The following is a 19,671-nucleotide window of genomic DNA, read 5'->3' as shown; positions in this document are numbered from 1 at the left end:
GTAATTTAGGTAAGGTTCCCATACTTTGTAGAACTGATCTGTCTTAGAATGCAATGTACATGTCAGATATTCCAGCGGTACCCATTCAAATAGTATCTTATGCCAATCTTTAATAGAGGGAACCTTATCACTAATCCACTGTAAAAGTATGTTTTTCCTTGCTGCGAAGGTGAGGATGTTGTAAAGCCTCCTCTTACCCACAGAAGTTACATGCCTACTAGGTAGACCTAACAGTAGAGAGACTGGGTCCAATTCTAGATCGACCCCTAGGATCTTTTCAATTTCTTGCAGAACACCAGACCAATATCTTTGTATTTTGGTACATGACCATAAACAATGTGTTAGGGTGCCTGTATCAGTTTTACATTTAAGACATTGAGGAGAGGAGGAAGAGGGGCTAAAAGCATGTCTGCGATTTGGGGATATATGCAATCTGTGTATTATTCTTAATTGAATTGCTCTAGTACGATTACATATAGATATTGTTTTTGCATATTTCCAAATGTCCTCCCACATCTCTTCATCAATAGTAACAGACAGTTCTTTCTCCCACACTTGTTTCACCCTCTGTGTATCGACAGCGGAAAAGGACCTTAAAGCATCATAAAGCAGACTTACAGACATTTTCCTTTGTGGGAAAAAAGCATTCTTTCAATGACAGACATATCAGGGTTGCCAATTAAGGTGGTGCTCTTCAGAATATAATGCCTTACTTGTAGGAAACGGAAAAAGTCCTGCTTTGGGAGTTGATATTTCTCGACCATCTGCTCAAATGACAATAAAATCTTATCTGCAAATAAGTCATTTAGTCTGCGTATGCCCTTATTAAGCCAAACGTTAAAGCCAGCATCCAGCAATCCTGGGGCAAAATCTGGGTTGTTAAGAATTGGGGTAAGAGCAGAGGTTAGTTTGGACCTTCCCAGGAAACGTTGAACTGACTTCCATACTTTGAGTGTGTTAAGTGTAATGGGGTTGTTACAATGATCTTTTACAGACTTGAAACTTGTGAAAAACAGAAGATCCTGTAAAGGGTATTTTGAAAGAGAAGTCTCAATGTCTAACCAAATAGAGGAGTCATCGTTTGTGATCCAGTCTGAAATATAACATAGGTGGGCACACCACTGATAGAACCTGATATTGGGCAGATCCAAGCCACCCATAGAATTTGGCAGCTGCAATATTGCCATCTTAAGTCTTGGCTTGCGTTTACTCCATATAAAGGAACTTAGCCATCCATTTACATCCTTTATTACCTTATTGGAGAGTAATACTGGGATCATTTGGATTGGGTAGAGTAGCCTAGGTAAAATGTTCATTTTCAAGAGGGATATTCTACCCAACCATGAAATCGGAAGAGAGTTCCAGCGCTCCAGATCCTGTCTTATTGTGTCGAACAAGGGAACAAAATTGGCTTTGTACATTTGTTGGAATTTAGGAGTTACAGATATACCCAGATATGTAAAACCTGAGGGAGACCATTTAAAAGGGAAGGGGGGGGGGAAATATTTGGTACAGAGTGAAGGTTACCAAGTGGCATAGCCTCCGATTTAGTTAGGTTAATCTTGTAGCCTGAGAATTCGCTGAATAACTCAATAATATTAATAAGAGATGTGATTGAAGTCTCGGGATTAGAAATGAATATCAGGACATCATCAGCATACAAGCTTATTTTATGGTGAACATCGCCAATGAGCAGCCCCTGTATAGCAGGCGTTGCCCTGATGGCCTCGGCCAGTGGTTCCATAACAAGTGCGAATAGGAGGGGGGACAAAGGACAGCCCTGTCTGGTACCTCTGTGTATAGGGAAGCTATTTGACCGTAGTCCATTAGTAAGGACAGCAGCCTGAGGGTCATCATATAAAACTTTCACCCATTTTATAAAGTTGTCCCCCAGTCCGAATTTATTTAGAGCAAAGAATAGGTAAGACCACTCCACACGATCAAATGCTTTCTCAGCATCTAGGGAGAGCACAAGACCATCCATAGCACTTCGTTGGTAGACTTCAATTACATTAAGAAGCCGTCTGACATTGTTACATGACCTACGTCCCTTAATGAAGCCAGTTTGGTCTCCTTTCACAATTAGCGGCAGTGAGTCCTCTAATCTTGTGGCTAGAATTTTAGAAAGCAATTTTCTATCCACATTCAGAAGGGAAATTGGTCTGTACGAGGAACAAGACTCCGGGCATTTTCCCTTTTTGAGAATAAGTGATATGTTGGCTTCTCGCAGCGTTTGGGGGAGCTGGTCATTTGAAAATGAGTGGTTAAACATATCACGCAATGGCTCAAGGATCAGGCCATGGAATTCTTTATAGAACTCACTACAAAACCCGTCCGGTCCTGGGGCCTTACCATTTTGCAGATTCTTAATTGCGGACATTATCTCTTCCTCAGTAATAGGAGCATTAAGGAGAGACCTCTGTTCTTCGGAGATAGTAGGGAGCTCAATCTTAGAAAAGAAGTTCTCCATTAACTTGGGTGCGTCATTTGGCAGTTCTGAGGCATAAAGATTTGCATAGAATTTCTTAAATGAGTCATTTATCAATTTATTTTCATATAAATGATTGCCATCAGAATCAGTAATAGCTGCAATTGACTGTGAGTCAGCTCCCTTTTTAGCTAGGTACGCCAAGTACTTTCCTGGCTTATCGCCATGTTCATATAGCTTTTGCTTGACAAATCTCATTTTCTTTTCAGCGTCCTGTGTTAGGAGGGAGTCCAACGTTGATCTAATGACTGATATTTCCTTTAATAGGGCAGGAGTAGGAGTTTCAATGTAGTCCTTCTCTTTAGTTCCTAATTCACCCTCTAGTGTTTTTTGCTTTTCACGCTTTTTCCGCCTCTTAGTGGCTGCGTATGATATAATCAGACCCCTGGCGTACGCTTTACAGGTTTCCCAAAGGAGTGAGGGGTTATCTGTTGATTGAGAGTTAATAGAGAAAAATGCCTTAAACTCTGTAATAAAATATGATGTGAATGTATGGTCTTTAAGAATGGTTGTATTCAACCTCCAGTGTCTTGACTGATTGAATGCCCCGTTGAGTTTTATGTCCAGGATCACCTCCGCATGATCAGATATGACTATGCTTCCTATCCTAGCGGATAAAACCGACTGCAGTGACGTCCTGGGCATAAAAAAGTAATCTATTCTAGTCTGACATCCATGAGGTGCAGAGAAAAAAGTGAACTCTCTGTTGGAGGGATGAAAAGCTCTCCAAACATCAGCATACCCCAGATCGTCACAAATAGCTGTAAGTGACTTAGCTTGAGGAGAGAGTGAGGCTATACCACTGGGAAGCTTATCAATAAGGGGGTTCAACAAACAGTTAAAATCTCCTCCAACCACTGCAGTGTCTGAGTTTAATTCTGAAAAGTCTAGAAATACCTTAGTGAGGAAGTCAGGGGGGTGGGCCGGGGGGAAGTAAATATTCATTATGGAAATGCTCTGCCCTTGTAAAGTACCATTAATTATAACAAAGCGACCCAATTTATCTTTCACACACTTCAAGACCTTAAGTGGTAGGTTCTTTTTCACAAGAATTGCTACACCTCTACTTCTGGATGTAAATGATGAGAAAAACACTTGACCATACCCCCCTTGTTGTAATTTCAGATGCTCCTTATGATTCAAATGAGTTTCTTGTAATAGGGCAATATCAATATTTTCTTTTTTCAAAAAGGACAGTATCTTCTTCCTTTTAATGGGGTTATGGCTCCCTCTAATGTTCCATGTACATATACGTAATCTGTTACCTGCCATTGCGCTTTGACCATTCAATATCCAGACTGAATCCTACTGTAAAAATGGGGTGGTACCTTTTTCCATGTGTTGAACTCTCCTCTATCTCACTGAGCATAAACAAACGATATGAACCCTGAACTCGAACTATACTAAACCCAAAAATTAAACATGAAAAGATCCAAAAGGGGGTTTTCCCACTAGCTAACATGCAGGGGATTTCAACTTTCAAATGTAGACTTTTAAGTCCGCATTGCCACACAATAGCCTCATCCTTTATATATGTGGAAATTAAAATCAATAGAAGATTGAGGCTATTCCACCTAAAACCAAGCCTGGGCACCAATATAGGTTCACACATATCTCAGTCTGAGCTAAGGCGGCAGTTACTTTAGCAAGAAAAATAATAACGATACGAATGTCACTGAACAGGAGCACATGAGAACTTACACCCCTGTTTCATGATCAGATTAAAAATAAAATAAGACGTTATCCAATGCTGCGGAGGTGCAGCTTAAGGTTATTTACCCGAGAGAGTCAATAAACGCAGCAGCCTCTTCAGATGTGTAGAGTTTTTTAGGCGATCCGTTGACCATAATCTTCAATGTGACCGGGTACAGCAGTGCGTAGTCGATCTTCATTCTCTTGAGTCGGGCCTTCACCTCATCAAACGCTTTGCGCCTTCGTACAACTGCTGTGGAATAATCATTGAAGAATGAGACCTTTGGACCTTTACGTTGACTACCATCAGAACCGATGTTTCTAGCCGCATCCATGACGCGCTGCTTGTCGGTAAAGTTGTGGAACTTTATAACCACTGGTCGTGGGCGCTGATTGGGACCAGGTATCGGTGCTTGAGAGCGATGTGCTCTGTCTAGCTTCACCCGACCAGCCTTAGTGTCCATTTGTAGGTAGCCAGGGATCCATTCCTCAAAAAATTTTACTGAACGTGTCTCTTCAGAATTTTCCGGGAGTCCCACAACACGTATATTGCATCTGCGTCCTCGATTATCCAAGTCGTCAATGTGCTCCGCCATTTCGCGCACCTGTTTCTCAAGTGCTTTTATCTTAGTGTCCATGGATGTAGTTGAAGTTTCCACAGTAGCAATTCTTCCTTCCGCCTCATCAACACGTTTGACAACCCTCTGCAGTTCAGCTGAATGGCCTGCTATTGCTTCCAGGACCGTTCTTATCTTAACATCGATCACTTTAGTAATGTTATCCGTCATCCTTTGAATCACCAGGTCCATTGTGCCTGGATCCGCAATGTTGTTAGATTCGCTAACGTTAGCTAGCTCCTCCTGCACATCTACATGGATGGCGGTTTTGGTCGACTTCTTAGTAGCTCTGTTGGGCATGTTGTCGGAGATTTTTGAGAAATAGTCGCCAAGACTCATTGTAGGGTAACTTATTTAGCCAATTCTACCACTTTTTCAAGCTAGGAGATTAATGAAAGAATATAAATTTACGAATACCGCGTGAGCTCGCTGAAACACCGTGTTCTCTCTACGGCGCCATTTTGATCCCCCCCACCCCCATTTTTGAAATCCTTGATCTCGGCTCTAACCTGCACCATTTCCAAAAATACACTGCAATATGAGCTCAATACCATTACTAATGTCAAGGTTAAAGCGATGAACCAGTTGAATATCAAATGTGTACCAGCGTGCAACAGACCACATAAAAGGAAGAATAGAAAGCAGAGAAGTGACCAGCAGAGGGAGTGTGGAAGCCCTCGCCCCCTTGCCTGGATCATCTTTAAAAAACTACGAAATACAAACGCTGCGCTTACGGAAATACTTCAGAGTCTCCTCAATCTGCTCGACGGTGAGGTCCAGGTTGGTATCGGGGGAGAGGAGAGGGGTGTGGAGCCAGTCGTCGTGGTCATACCCGTAGATGGTGTCTGCTCTCAGCTTGTAGTGGGGCAGCTGCTCCTCCAGCAGACTGATGATCTCCACCTCTGGAAGATCAGTACTGTTACACACATCTGTAGGAGGAGGAGAGGGGAAAGGAGGAGGACAGGGGAGGAGGAGAAGGGTGGGGAGGGAGAAGAGAGGAGATAGGAGAAGGTATGAGGGGAGGAGAAGAGAATAGGAGAGGGAGAGACTAGAGGTTAGTTTTAGCCCCCTACAGCAGCAGGAGGTTTTTGTAACAGGTGCCTGGTTGAAAAACACCAGAACAATGGCTGTTTATGTTTCAACTTCCTCATCTAGAGCAGGGTTCCCCAACTGGCGGCCCGCGACCAACTCAATATTGGGTGTTCTTAATGTTTTGCTCACTCGGTGTATGTGATCGTATACAAATGTAAGCAAGGTTTGAAATGATTATTGTTTTAGTGAAATGTTATATCTGTTTGGGCTTCTTGTGGTCAATTTGTAGTCTACAAATGATTTGTAATTACGTTCTGACCCCCTGACCCCAAAAAAAGTTCAGCGTCTGAATCTAGTTAATGATCCCTGATCTAGTGAGAACGACGACAACAGTCTTGCTCAAGACATACACATACCTTTCAAAAAAACATTTTTAGCTTCTCAGTGGGCTATCCCTCTGAACAATCTGCTTTTCTAAACCATAATCAAACACAACGACCTCTGAACTATGGTCATATGTGATGATGTGTCATTGTATCTTGTTTACACATCAGAATCTTCGTAGCAGTCTGTTTACATAAAGGGAGTGCAGCAAGAGCTACTGAAAGCAGTGTAGGAGGACCTCTGATGGCACATTGAGGAACTACAATCCTGCTGATGTCTATGTATCACAACAGTGCTACAGAACAACAAGATATGACAGTGATTTACAGAATAACTGATCCTGGAGCTGCTTTATGAAAATGAAGAGAGTGCATACAGTATACTATATAAACAAGGAGAATCTGCATAAACCCACAGACTGCAGAACATATTGGCATGGGAACTAGGAAGAAGTTCTCCTTCCAGATACTAGTTTGCGACAGTAAACTCTGTACTTCACTGGAACATAGTGAAGTCATCTTACCAGCACTTCCTGCCATGGGATTTACTCCTTCCCTCAGCAGATCCAGATGTCCATCAGACTCCCATCCAAACACTGTTACAGCTCACTGTAAAACTCCTAGATAACTTCACCAGAATCACACACACTAAGAAGTGACCGAGTTGTGAATACGGAATTGAACGTCTCAGTTTATGTGAGCAGGCGTTTTTCCAATCCATTTGTTCAACAGCTGCATACATAAGGCCTGCATATCTGAGGTGGTGATGACGCTCCAGCAGACAATGGTGTCCCAGATAGCCAGGCCTTAATCCAGACAGAATGGGCTGGCAGGCTGCTGAGACAGGCTAAACTGACTGACACCATGGTACTGACTGTCACCAGCAAAACCTAGCAGCATTAGCAGACTACAGCAGGGGATTCAGACAGTCAGTCACACAGACAGTCACACACAGACTACAACACGTGGGGGACACACTACTGTTATGGTCCATTGCCATCAATTAAAAGTAGTAAAAACATACAAATTCATAGTTAACTCCTTAAATCTCATATTTCTGTTAAATAGAGCCGATTATAGGCCTGTTCTTCATATTCAGCTCAGATCTCAGAAGGGTAACTGGGACGATAAAAAGCTCTATAAAAAGCTCCTGAACAACACAACAGCCAGGCCATGCAAACCAGAATAACAACAACGGCTGGAAGTGTCACATGACGTGGATAAGGGCAGCCAGACATACTGTATCATCACAGGCATTAAACAGTCTCTACTATCCATCACAACAACATATTCACTGATACAGTATGACAACACCTGTGTCTTGCCTTCTCTGTCGCCGTGCAACAGCTGGAACTAAGGGATGTTGTATTAATGTTGTATGAAGATTGCATAAATGTTGTATGAAGGTTGCAGAGAGCCCCTGAGTGCTGACAGCTACTAGCTAGACCATTTGCTGTTGATTATTCCTGGACTGTATTTATAGTCAGATCTGTAAGGCCCTGGCACTCTGCTCTGCACCCGCTGCCCCACTGTCCTTCTGTCCCCTCTACCTCTCTGGCATTCACTTCAAATCCCCAGGCTACAGTACACTACTGTAGCGCAGGGCCAATACAGGCAGAACCTACATCCAACTACACAGAAAACTAGACCCCATGGTGACAAACATTAGGCAGACAGAGAGCACAAGAGAGACAGATATGTGGGCAGTACAACTACAAACTGTGTCTACCTCTAGTCTAGTTCACGTTCTAGTCTTCATATCCAACCCCATCATGTTTACTAAGAGATGACTAAAACAAATGACTGAACAATAATGTGTGTATTTGAATAGAATGTATTTGCATAATCTATACCAGTAAGATGATGTATATGAGTTGGTAACCTATTGTCCTAGTACTCCTCATTCAAAACCAGGCTATATACTGTAACCATCCCCTTCATAAAAACATGCTTAACAACCATCAATCATTTCCATAGGAAACATTATCCTTACTATTCCATAGAAATGTCAAGAAATCAAAGTACAAAAGTAAAATCATTGAACAAACAAAAATTGAAGTCCAAATAAAGTGAGGAATCCCAGTAGTTTTAAACACCAAACAAGCCCAAACCTCCCCGTAGATCCAACCCAAAGTCACGGTGTCCAGTACTCACTCATGGCGCCTCTGCCCCTTGCTCCGTGTCCTCTCACCCCGACTTACATTTTCCGCTTCTACCAGGAAAGGGCAGGGCGAAGAGGAGTGGGAGTGAGAGAGAAAAAAAGAGGGGAGGGAGGGAGATAGAGAAGAGAGGAAGGAAGAGAGAAGGGAGGGAGCGAGAGAAGGGAGGGAGCGAGAGAAGGGAGGGAGGGAGAGAGAGTGGGAGGGAAATAATTAAGAGTGAGAGGGAAGAAGAGAGACAGTCGTAGGAAAGCGACCCCAGCTACTCTGCTTTACCATGCCTGGCATGCCACTGACGGTGGTCACATGGGGCCCTCAACCCCCACAACCCCCCCCATACTGTAGCTCTGGCCCCACTGCAGTGACAACAGCTGAGCTATGCTAGCTAGAGAGTCACACATACAGTATTTTCTCCATGTCCATTAGGGGAACACTACCGTACGGTGTGTTACTGTAATGATTATCTTTAGGAGAAGTAGAGGAGTCAGGCGCAGGACACAGGGATCAATGTAAACAAGCGTGTTAACTTGAAAAATCAATAAATCTTCTCCTAGGAAAATACATATTGCGGAGAAACACCTCCGACCACACAAAACAGGAAACAATCACCGACAAGACAAACAGGAAATGCAGAGGTTTAAATAATGAACATAATTAGGGAAAATCAAAAACAGGTGTACACAATAAAGACAAAACCAAACGAACAGCGAAACATCGATCGGTGGCAACTAGTAAGCCTGTGACGTCGACCGCCGAACGCCGCCCGAACAAGGAGAGGGGCCGACTTCGGCGGGAGTCGTGACAGTACCCCCTCCTGACGCGCGGCTCCAGCAGCGCGCCGACACCGGCCTCGGGGACGACCCGGAGGACGGGGAGCAGGGCGATCCGGACGGAAGCGGTGAAAATCCTGGATTAATGATGGGTCCAGGATGTCCTCCGCCGGTACCCAGCTTCGCTCCTCCGGGCCGTACCCCTCCCACTCCACGAGGTACTGAAGGCCCCTCGCCCGACGTCTAGAGTCCATAAGGGCTCGTACTGTATACGCCGGGGCCCCCTCGATGTCCAGAGGGGGCGGAGGAACCTCCCGCACCTCCGACTGCTGGAGCGGACCAGCCACCACCGGCCTGAGGAGAGAGACATGGAACGAGGGGTTAATATGATAAGCAGGGGGAAGTTGTAACCTATAACAAACCTCGTTCAATCTCCTCAGGACTTTAAATGGCCCCACAAACCGCGGACCCAGCTTCCGGCAGGGCAGGTGAAGGGGCAGGTTTCGGGTCGAGAGCCAGACCCGATCCCCCGGTGCATAAACCGGGGCCTCACTGCGGTGGCTGTCGGCACTCGCCTTTTGCCACCTGATGGCTCGTTGCAGACGTACATGGGCAGCGTTCCATGTCTCCTCCGAGTGCCGAAACCATTCATGCCAGGACCGGCTGATACCCTAGCACACACTGAAAAGGGGTAAGGTTAGTGGAAGAGTGGCGCAGGGAATTTTGGGCCATCTCTGCCCAGGGGATAAATGATGCCCACTCTCCCGGCCGGTCCTGGCAATAGGACCGCAGAAACCTACCCACCTCTTGGTTGACTCTTTCCACCTGCCCGTTACTTTCGGGGTGGAACCCTGAGGTAAGACTGACCGAGACCCCCAGGCGTTCCATAAACGCCCTCCAGACTCTAGACGTAAATTGGGGACCCTGATCAGACACTATATCCTCAGGCACCCCGTAGTGCCGGAATACATGGGTGAACAGGGCCTCCGCAGTCTGTAGAGCCGTAGGGAGACCGGGCAAAGGAAGGAGACGGCAGGACTTAGAAAACCGATCCACAACGACCAGGATCGTAGTGTTACCCCGTGACGGGGGAAGATCCGTCACGAAATCCACCGATAGGTGTGACCACGGTCGTTGCGGAACGGGAAGGGGTTGTAATTTCCCTCTGGGCAGATGTCGAAGTGCCTTGCACTGTGCGCATACCGAACAGGAGGACACATAAACCCTCACGTCCTTGGCTAACGTGGGCCACCAGTACTTCCCCGTAAGGCAGCGCACCGTCCGACCGATACCAGGATGACCAGAGGAGGGTGATGTGTGGGCCCAACAGATCAAACGATCGCGAACATCAAACGGCACGTACACGCGCCCAACGGGACACTGGGAGGGAGTGGGTTCAGCACGTGACGCCCGTTCGATGTCCGCGTCCACCTCCCATACCACCGGTGCTACCAGGCATGAAGCTGGGATTATGGGAGTGGGCTCTGTGGACCGCTCCTCTGTATCATACAGCCGGGACAGTGCGTCTGCCTTGACGTTCTGGGAACCTTGCTTGTAAGAAAGAGTGAAAACAAAGCGTGTGAAAAACATGGCCCACCTAGCCTGGCGAGGGTTCAGTCTCCTCGCTGCCCGAATGTACTCCAGATTTTGGTGGTCAGTCCAAATGAGGAAAGGGTGTCTAGCCCCCTCGAGCCAATGTCTCCACGCTTTCAGAGCCCCGACAACAGCTAACAACTCCCTATCCCCCACATCATAGTTTCGCTCCGCCGGGCTGAGCTTCTTCGAAAAGAAAGCACAGGGGCGGAGTTTTGGTGGTTTACCCGAGCGCTGAGATAGCACAGCCCCTATTCCAGCCTCGGATGCGTCCACCTCAACTATGAACGCTAAGGAGGGATCAGGATGCGCTAGCACTGGAGCCGTGGTAAACAGAGCCTTCAGGTTACCAAAAGCTCTGTCCGCCTCAGCCGACCACCGCAATCGCACCGGTCCCCCCTTCAGTAAGGAGGTAATGGGAGCCGCCACCTGGCCAAAACCCCAGATAAACCGGTAGTAGTTGGCAAACCCTAAAAACCGCTGCACCTCCTTTACCGTGGTTGGAGTCGGCCAATTACGCACGGCTGAAATGCGGTCAGTCTCCATCTTCACCCCTGACGCGGACAAACGGTACCCAAGGAAGGAGACGGACTGTTGGAAGAACAGACATTTCTCCGCCTTGACGTAAAGGTCATGCTCCAACAGTCGACCAAGCACCATTTGTACAAGAGACACATGCTCAGCGCGGGTAGTGGAGTATATTAGAATATCATCTATATACTCCACTACACCACGCCCGTGCAGGTTTCTGAAGATCTCATCCACAAATGATTGGAAGACTGATGGAGCATTCATTAACCCATACGGCATGACGAGGTACTCATAGTGCCCAGAAGTAGTGCTAAATGCCGTCTTCCACTCATCCCCTCCCTTGATACGCACCAGGTTGTACGCGCTCCTGAGGTCCAATTTTGTGAAGAAGCGCGCCCCGAGCAATGACTCTGTCATACTGCCGATCAGAGGCAGCGGGTAACTGTATTTAACAGTGATCTGGTTCAAACCTCGATAGTCAATGCACGGGCGTAAACCACCATCCTTTTTCTTCACAAAAAAGAAGCTTGAGGAGACAGGTGAAATGGAGGGCCGAATGTATCCCCCGCTCTCCCTTCTGGTGGATGATCAAATACTGCCCGAAAGCGGCGGGAGAAGTCCTCGTAGTCCTCCAGAGTCGGGCCTTCCTCTTCCCAGATGGCGGTGGCCCACTCCAGGGCTTTACCAGTCAGACAAGAGATGAGAGTGCTCACTCTCTCGCCTCCCGAGGGTGCCGGCTGGACAGCCGCCAGGTAGAGCTCCAGCTGGAGTAGGAACCCCTGGCACCCGGCAGCTGTTCCATCATACGCTCCTGGGAGCGAGAGCCGAATCCCACTGGATACAGACGGAGGATGGGTAGAAATGTGTTTATCAGGAGGTGCAACTGGTGGTGGTGCGACTGGTGGTGGTGTGGCTGGGTTGACGGGACATCCTTTTCTCTCCACTCTCTCCATGGTCTGCAGCACGCAATCCATGGCAGTCATGAGAATCTGGATCATGCTCGCTTCCTGCTGAACGCGCTCCTCTATATGAATAGGAGGGCTGGCTGCTCCTGCTGACTCCATCGCGGGTCGGTGATTCTGTAATGATTATCTTTAGGAGAAGTAGAGGAGTCAGGCGCAGGACACAGGGATCAATGTAAACAAGCGTGTTTACTTAAAATCAATAAATCTTCTCCTAGGAAAATACATATTGCGGAGAAACACCTCCGACCACACAAAACAGGAAACAATCACCGACAAGACAAACAGGAAATGCAGAGGTTTAAATAATGAACATAATTAGGGAAAATCAAAAACAGGTGTACACAATAAAGACAAAACCAAAAGAACAGCGAAACATCGATCGGTGGCAACTAGTAAGCCGGTGACGTCGACCGCCGAACGCCGCCCGAACAAGGAGAGGGGCCGACTTCGGCGGGAGTCGTGACAGTTACCTCAACACGTCTCCATTAGGGGAACACGTCTCCATTAGGGGAACACTACCGTACGGTGTGTTACCTCAACACGTCTCCATTAGGGGAACACTACCGTACGGTGCGTTACCTCAACACGTCTCCATTAGGGGAACACTACCGTACGGTGCGTTACCTCAACACGTCTCCATTAGGGGAACACTACCGTACGGTGCGTTACCTCAACACGTCTCCATTAGGGGAACACTACCGTACGGTGCGTTACCTCAACACGTCTCCATTAGGGGAACACTACCGTACGGTGCGTTACCTCAACACGTCTCCATTTGGGGAACACTACCGTACGGTGCGTTGCCTCAACACGTCTCCATTAGGGGAACACTACCGTACGGTGTGTTACCTCAACACGTCTCCATTAGGGGAACACTACCGTACGGTGTGTTACCTCAACACGTCTCCATTAGGGGAAAACTACCGTACGGTGCGTTACCTCAACACGTCTCCATTAGGGGAACACTACCGTACGGTGCGTTACCTCAACACGTCTCCATTAGGGGAACACTACTGTACGGTGTGTTACCTCAACACGTCTCCATTAGGGGAACACTACCGTACGGTGTGTTACCTCAACACGTCTCCATTAGGGGAACACTACCGTACGGTGCGTTACCTCAACACGTCTCCATTAGGGGAACACTACCGTACGGTGTGTTACCTCAACACGTCTCCATTAGGGGAACACTACCGTACGGTGTGTTAACTCAACACGTCTCCATTTGGGGAACACTACCGTACGGTGTGTTAACTCAACACGTCTTCATTAGGGGAACACTACCGTATGGTGTGTTACCTCAACACGTCTCCATTAGGGGAACACTACCATACGGTGTGCTACCTCAACAAGTCTCCAGAGAGATCCAGCCAACATTTGCGCCCACACAGGGTCGATTTGACACACACACACACGGACTAAAGCCAATAAACATTTGTGAGAATCCTAGAAACCTGAATAAAACCCGAACGAATCAAGCATATTAAAGTGTAAAACTGTTCTGTAGGACGTGGGTCACCTAAGATACAGATGTAAACATGCTATTCCACACGTTAACAGTGCTGGGGGAGAGACAGAGAGCAGCATCTGATTCAGTGTGCTCCAGGACGACAGGGAGGGAATCAGAAGGCTGTAGACACAACAGAGCAGAACAGCTGATGATTGTTCCTTTCCCCTACTTCAGGACAACCACTGTTCTCCACCTATCCAGCCACTGCTGTGGTAGAGCACCAACATGTCTACAAATACGTCTGATAAGAAATGACACTCAGTGCTGACACAACACCAGGAGGCTTGAATCTTCAGCCTTAGGTCTGCCCGCTGCCTGTTTAATAAGCCCCCTCCATTACCCTGGCTATGGTTGTAATAAGCCCCCTCCATTACCCTGGCTTTGGTTGTAATAAGCCCCCTCCATTTCCCAGGCTATGGTTGTAATAAGCCCCCTCAATTACCTTGGCTATGGTTGTAATAAGCCCCCTCCATTTCCCTGGCTATGGTTGTAATAAGACCCTCCATTTCCCTGGCTATGGTTGTAATAAGCCCCCTCCATTACCCTGGCTATGGTTGTAATAAGCCCCCTCCATTTCCCTGGCTATGGTTGTAATAAGCCCCCTCTATTTCCCTGGCTATGGTTATAATAAGCCCCCTCCATTACCCTGGCTATGGTTGTAATAAGCCCCCTACACTACCCTGGCTATGGTTGTAATAAGCCCCCAACACTACCCTGGCTATGGTTGTAATAAGCCCCCTACACTACCCTGGCTATGGTTATAATAAGCCCCCTCCATTACCCTGGCTATGGTTGTAATAAGCCCCCTACACTACCCTGGCTATGGTTGTAATAAACCCCATCACTACCCTGGCTATGGTTGTAATAAGCCCCCTACACTACCCTGGCTACGGTTATAATAAGCCCCCTCCATTACCCTGGCTATGGTTGTAATAAGCCCCCTCCATTTCCCTGGCTATGGTTGTAATAAGCCCCCTCCATTTCCCTGGCTATGGTTGTAATAAGCCCCCTCCATTTCCCTGGCTATGGTTGTAATAAGCCCCCTCCATTTCCCTGGCTATGGTTGTAATAAGCCCCCTCCATTTCCCTGGCTATGGTTGTAATAAGCCCCCTACACTACCCTGGCTATGGTTGTAATAAGCCCCCAACACTACCCTGGCTATGGTTGTAATAAGCCCCCTACACTACCCTGGCTATGGTTATAATAAGCCCCCTTCATTACCCTGGCTATGGTTGTAATAAGCCCCCTACACTACCCTGGCTATGGTTGTAATAAGCCCCCAACACTACCCTGGCTATGGTTGTAATAAGCCCCCTACACTACCCTGGCTACGGTTATAATAAGCCCCCTCCATTACCCTGGCTACGGTTGTAATACGCCCCTCCATTACCTTGGCTATGGTTGTAATAAGCCCCCTCCATTTCCCTGGCTATGGTTGTAATAAGCCCCCTCCATTTCCCTGGCTATGGTTGTAATAAGCCCCCTCCATTTCCCTGGCTATGGTTGTAATAAGCCCCCTCCATTTCCCTGGCTATGGTTGTAATAAGCCCCCTCCATTTCTCTGGCTATGGTTGTAATAAGCCCCCTCCATTTCTCTGGCTATGGTTGTAATAAGCCCCCTCCATTTCTCTGGCTATGGTTGTAATAAGCCCACCCCATTTCTCTGGCTATGGTTGTAATAAGCACCCTCCATTTCCCTGGCTATGGTTGTAATAAGCCCCCTACACTACCCTGGCTATGGTTGTAATAAGCCCCCAACACTACCCTGGCTATGGTTGTAATAAGCCCCCTACACTACCCTGGCTACGGTTATAATAAGCCCCCTACATTACCCTGGCTACGGTTGTAATAAGCCCCCTCCATTTCCCTGGCTATGGTTGTAATAAGCCCCCTCCATTTCCCTGGCTATGGTTGTAATAAGCCCCCTCCATTTCCCTGGCTATGGTTGTAATAAGCCCCCTCCATTTCCCTGGCTATGGTTGTAATAAGCCCCCTCCATTTCCCTGGCTATGGTTGTAATAAGCCCCCTACACTACCCTGGCTATGGTTGTAATAAGCCCCCAACACTACCCTGGCTATGGTTGTAATAAGCCCCCTACACTACCCTGGCTATGGTTATAATAAGCCCCCTTCATTACCCTGGCTATGGTTGTAATAAGCCCCCTACACTACCCTGGCTATGGTTGTAATAAGCCCTCAACACTACCCTGGCTATGGTTGTAATAAGCCCCCTACACTACCCTGGCTACGGTTATAATAAGCCCCCTACATTACCCTGGCTACGGTTGTAATAAGCCCCTCCATTACCTTGGCTATGGTTGTAATAAGCCCCCTCCATTTCCCTGGCTATGGTTGTAATAAGCCCCCTCCATTTCCCTGGCTATGGTTGTAATAAGCCCCCTCCATTTCCCTGGCTATGGTTGTAATAAGCCCCCTCCATTTCCCTGGCTATGGTTGTAATAAGCCCCCTCCATTTCTCTGGCTATGGTTGTAATAAGCCCCCTCCATTTCTCTGGCTATGGTTGTAATAAGCCCCCTCCATTTCTCTGGCTATGGTTGTAATAAGCCCCCTCCATTTTTCTGGCTATGGTTGTAATAAGCCCCCTCCATTTCCCTGGCTATGGTTGTAATAAGCCCCCTACACTACCCTGGCTATGGTTGTAATAAGCCCCCAACACTACCCTGGCTATGGTTGTAATAAGCCCCCTACACTACCCTGGCTATGGTTATAATAAGCCCCCTCCATTACCCTGGCTATGGTTGTAATAAGCCCCCTACACTACCCTGGCTATGGTTGCAATAAGCCCCCTACACTACCCTGGCTATGGTTGTAATAAGCCCCCAACTCTACCCTGGCTATGGTTGTAATAAGCCCCCTACACTACCCTGGCTATGGTTATGATAAGCCCCCTCCATTACCCTGGCTATGGTTGTAATAAGCCCCCTACACTACCTTGGCTATGGTTGTAATAAGCCCCCTACATTACCCTGGCTATGGTTGTAATAAGCCCCCTACATTACCCTGGCTATGGTTGTAATAAGCCCCCTACATTACCCTGGCTATGATTGTAATAAGCCCCCTACATTACACTAGCTATGGTTATAATAAGCCCCCTACACTACCCTGGCTATGGTTATAATAAGCCCCCTACACTACCCTGGCTATGGTTGTAATAAGCCCCCTACATTACCCTGGCTATGGTTATAATAAGCCCCCTACATTACACTGGCTATGGTTGTAATAAGCCCCCTACATTACCCTGGCTATGGTTGTAATAAGCCCCCTACATTACACTGGTTATGGTTATAATAAGCCCCCTACACTACCCTGGCTATGGTTGTAATAAGCCCCCTACATTACACTGGCTATGGTTGTAATAAGCCCCCTACATTACACTGGCTATGGTTGGAATTCATGTGGTCTTGCCAAGAGGCTGGGTCTGGCACAGATCCACCAGACAGATGACACTGCTTAACGGCTCCTGACGCCATGGCAACTGTGCTGTTGTGTGTCTTGGTCTGTCCCAGAGGAAAAGCAGAACTTGATGAACAGTGCAGGGCCGGGCTATGAGTCAGTCTCACTCCGTTCCATTCAGCTGGCCTGACCACTGCTCACTGGACTAATGGAAAGGCTCTGGCTGATTCCAACTGTTTTGTCTACACACAAACTGTTCCCATGGATACATCAGGCTGTGGGAATATCTGTGGTGTGTGGCTAAAACTGCATATCCGACAGAAAGAGAAGCCGAAAGAGAACAATCTCAGTTAACCCGGAACTAAAGTCTTGTGTAACTGGTCAGCTGCTCTGTTAACGTAGTCTGCCCACGAGAGATTATAGCAACAATGGCATGTGGACACACTGACACTGACATACGTACTGACAAACAAACAAAGTCCACCAAGCCAGAAATCAACACTCACACAGCCCCCTGACAGGAACTTTGGGTTCAGTTCACATGGCAAAGTTTAATATTTAAAGTATCTTAAGTCCAAAACTGAACACACTACGATATAGCACCCGTTATCCGTTAACTGCTAACAGTACTGCATACATGTGTTAATGACTTCAACTTCCTATCTATATTCTTGTGGGCAGTAATATAGTAGCAGTATTTGCATGATATTTTTACCTCAGTGTGTACCTCAATAAGCCATATCTGTATCAATAAAATAGCCTTCTACTGATACTACTGGAGAAGATTACAATTGTATACACATGTTGAACAAAATTCATATTTGCCCATATTTTGCCAGTGGGAAAAGGATGCACACTGGTGTGAAGTATCATCCTGTTCTAGACTGAGTATCCTGTTGTAATATAGACTAAAGTTAGCATGATATTGTTCAGGTACTTCCAGACTACTTGATTAGCTAAATGAGCACTAATGTTATTTTGAGAACAGCACAAGATGAGCCCTAAGCTTTGTAAACATCCCATGAACTTTAGTAACACTATAATCATGTGATGTACCTTTTTTATATGTCTTTGAAAGATATCTCTCAGAGAAAGTAGTTACAGTACATCTCCTCTGTTCACTACAACCTTACTGAACCCAACCTACCACAGCCTGGGTACCTACTGTAGTTACAGTACATCTGTTCACTACAACCTTACTGAACCCAACCTACCACAGCCTGGGTACCTACTGTAGTTACAGTACATCTGTTCACTACAACCTTACTGAACCCAACCTACCACAGCCTGGGTACCTACTGTAGTTACAGTACATCTGTTCACTACAACCTTACTGAACCCAACCTACCACAGCCTGGGTACCTACTGTAGTTACAGTACATCTGTTCACTACAACCTTACTGAACCCAACCTACCACAGCCTGGGTATGTACTACGTCGCCCAGCAGCATGATATCAGACAGCCTAGTTAGTCTCAGATGTCCTGGCTTCACTCAGGAGATGGAAGCCTGAGACAGAGGCTAAAACAGACTAATGAATGGATATTAACCCAGTGTGTGGTTTGTCACCAAACCCCATTCATGTTACTTAATACTCTACATCACCACACTGAAGCATGGCAAATCCACGGCTCCTATGGCAACCACTGGGACACATGGGGAGCAGAGAAACGGTTGTGGAGGCTTCAGCATGGACTGAGGATGAATCCCAAATGGAACCATGTGGGACACAGTGGGAGAGATGGGTTTGGGAGTGAACAAAGGAGGGTTCAGTAACATCCACTGGCGTTGCTATTACAACCAGAAGAATACAGCACTGTACCAATAAATTAAATCAGCATGGTATGAAACTAAGTAAAAAGAGACAGAATTATAGGACATAAGATTCTTATTGGATAAGCCTTACTACAATAAAAGGGAATATATTCCACCTTGTAGTGAATCCCTGGCTAGAAAACAAATTAAATACTTTAATCTCCTCAGACAATCAACTGGCCTGGCCTGGCCTGTCTGTCTGATGAGGAACAGAACAACGGAAGGGATAGTTACCCTTCGATGCTGATCTTGGGTCAGTTTTTTGTATTTTCCCAAATAATGGTTAAGGTTAGGATTGGGGGAAGGGAAGTTGATCCTAGATCTGTACCTAGGGGAAACTTCACCCTACACCGAACAGAACAATGCCAGGACCCTAACCCCACCAGGGGGCAGCACTGAACCACAGCAGCACAGCTCTCAGTCCTTCAATGCCATTGAGCTGCTTCCTGTACTCATAGCAAGGGTCCAACTCCAGAAAAGAGACTACATGTTACCATTCATTCATCAGCATAGAGGTAAAGGGTACAACAAACGTTTCATTGTTGGTAACTCAGAGCTGCTTCCAACAGTTTTGGGAAGTTGCAGTCAGTGTCACTGCCATATACTGCAGTCTGTCTGTATGCATGTCAGCTTGGCTGTCTTCAGCTGAAATACAGTTTTTTATTTTATTTCACCTTTATTTAAACAGGTAGGCTAGTTGA

The 19,671-nt window shown here is 46.7% G+C and overlaps 1 protein-coding gene across 8 annotated transcripts in view; it reads right to left on the bottom strand.

Annotated features, from left to right (window-relative positions):
• Window positions 1-19,671, bottom strand: part of LOC106591343 (trafficking kinesin-binding protein 1) — a 116,131-nt gene that overhangs the window by 59,367 nt on the left and 37,093 nt on the right. For 4 of the 8 annotated variants that reach the window (XM_045697932.1, XM_045697960.1, XM_045697993.1 and 1 more), the window contains exons 1-2: window positions 8,206-8,360; window positions 5,532-5,726 (exon numbers count right to left, since the gene is read on the bottom strand). In XM_045697932.1, the coding sequence (XP_045553888.1) occupies window positions 5,532-5,726; window positions 8,206-8,251 (241 nt within the window). In that variant the 5' untranslated portion in view covers window positions 8,252-8,360. The other 4 variants (XM_045697954.1, XM_045697968.1, XM_045697944.1 and 1 more) reach the window with 4 other exon arrangements.

Source organism: Salmo salar, chromosome ssa02 (assembly GCF_905237065.1).
Source record: "Salmo salar chromosome ssa02, Ssal_v3.1, whole genome shotgun sequence".
NCBI classification, from domain to species: domain Eukaryota; kingdom Metazoa; phylum Chordata; class Actinopteri; order Salmoniformes; family Salmonidae; genus Salmo; species Salmo salar.
This window is presented reverse-complemented; position numbering and strand designations above follow the sequence as displayed.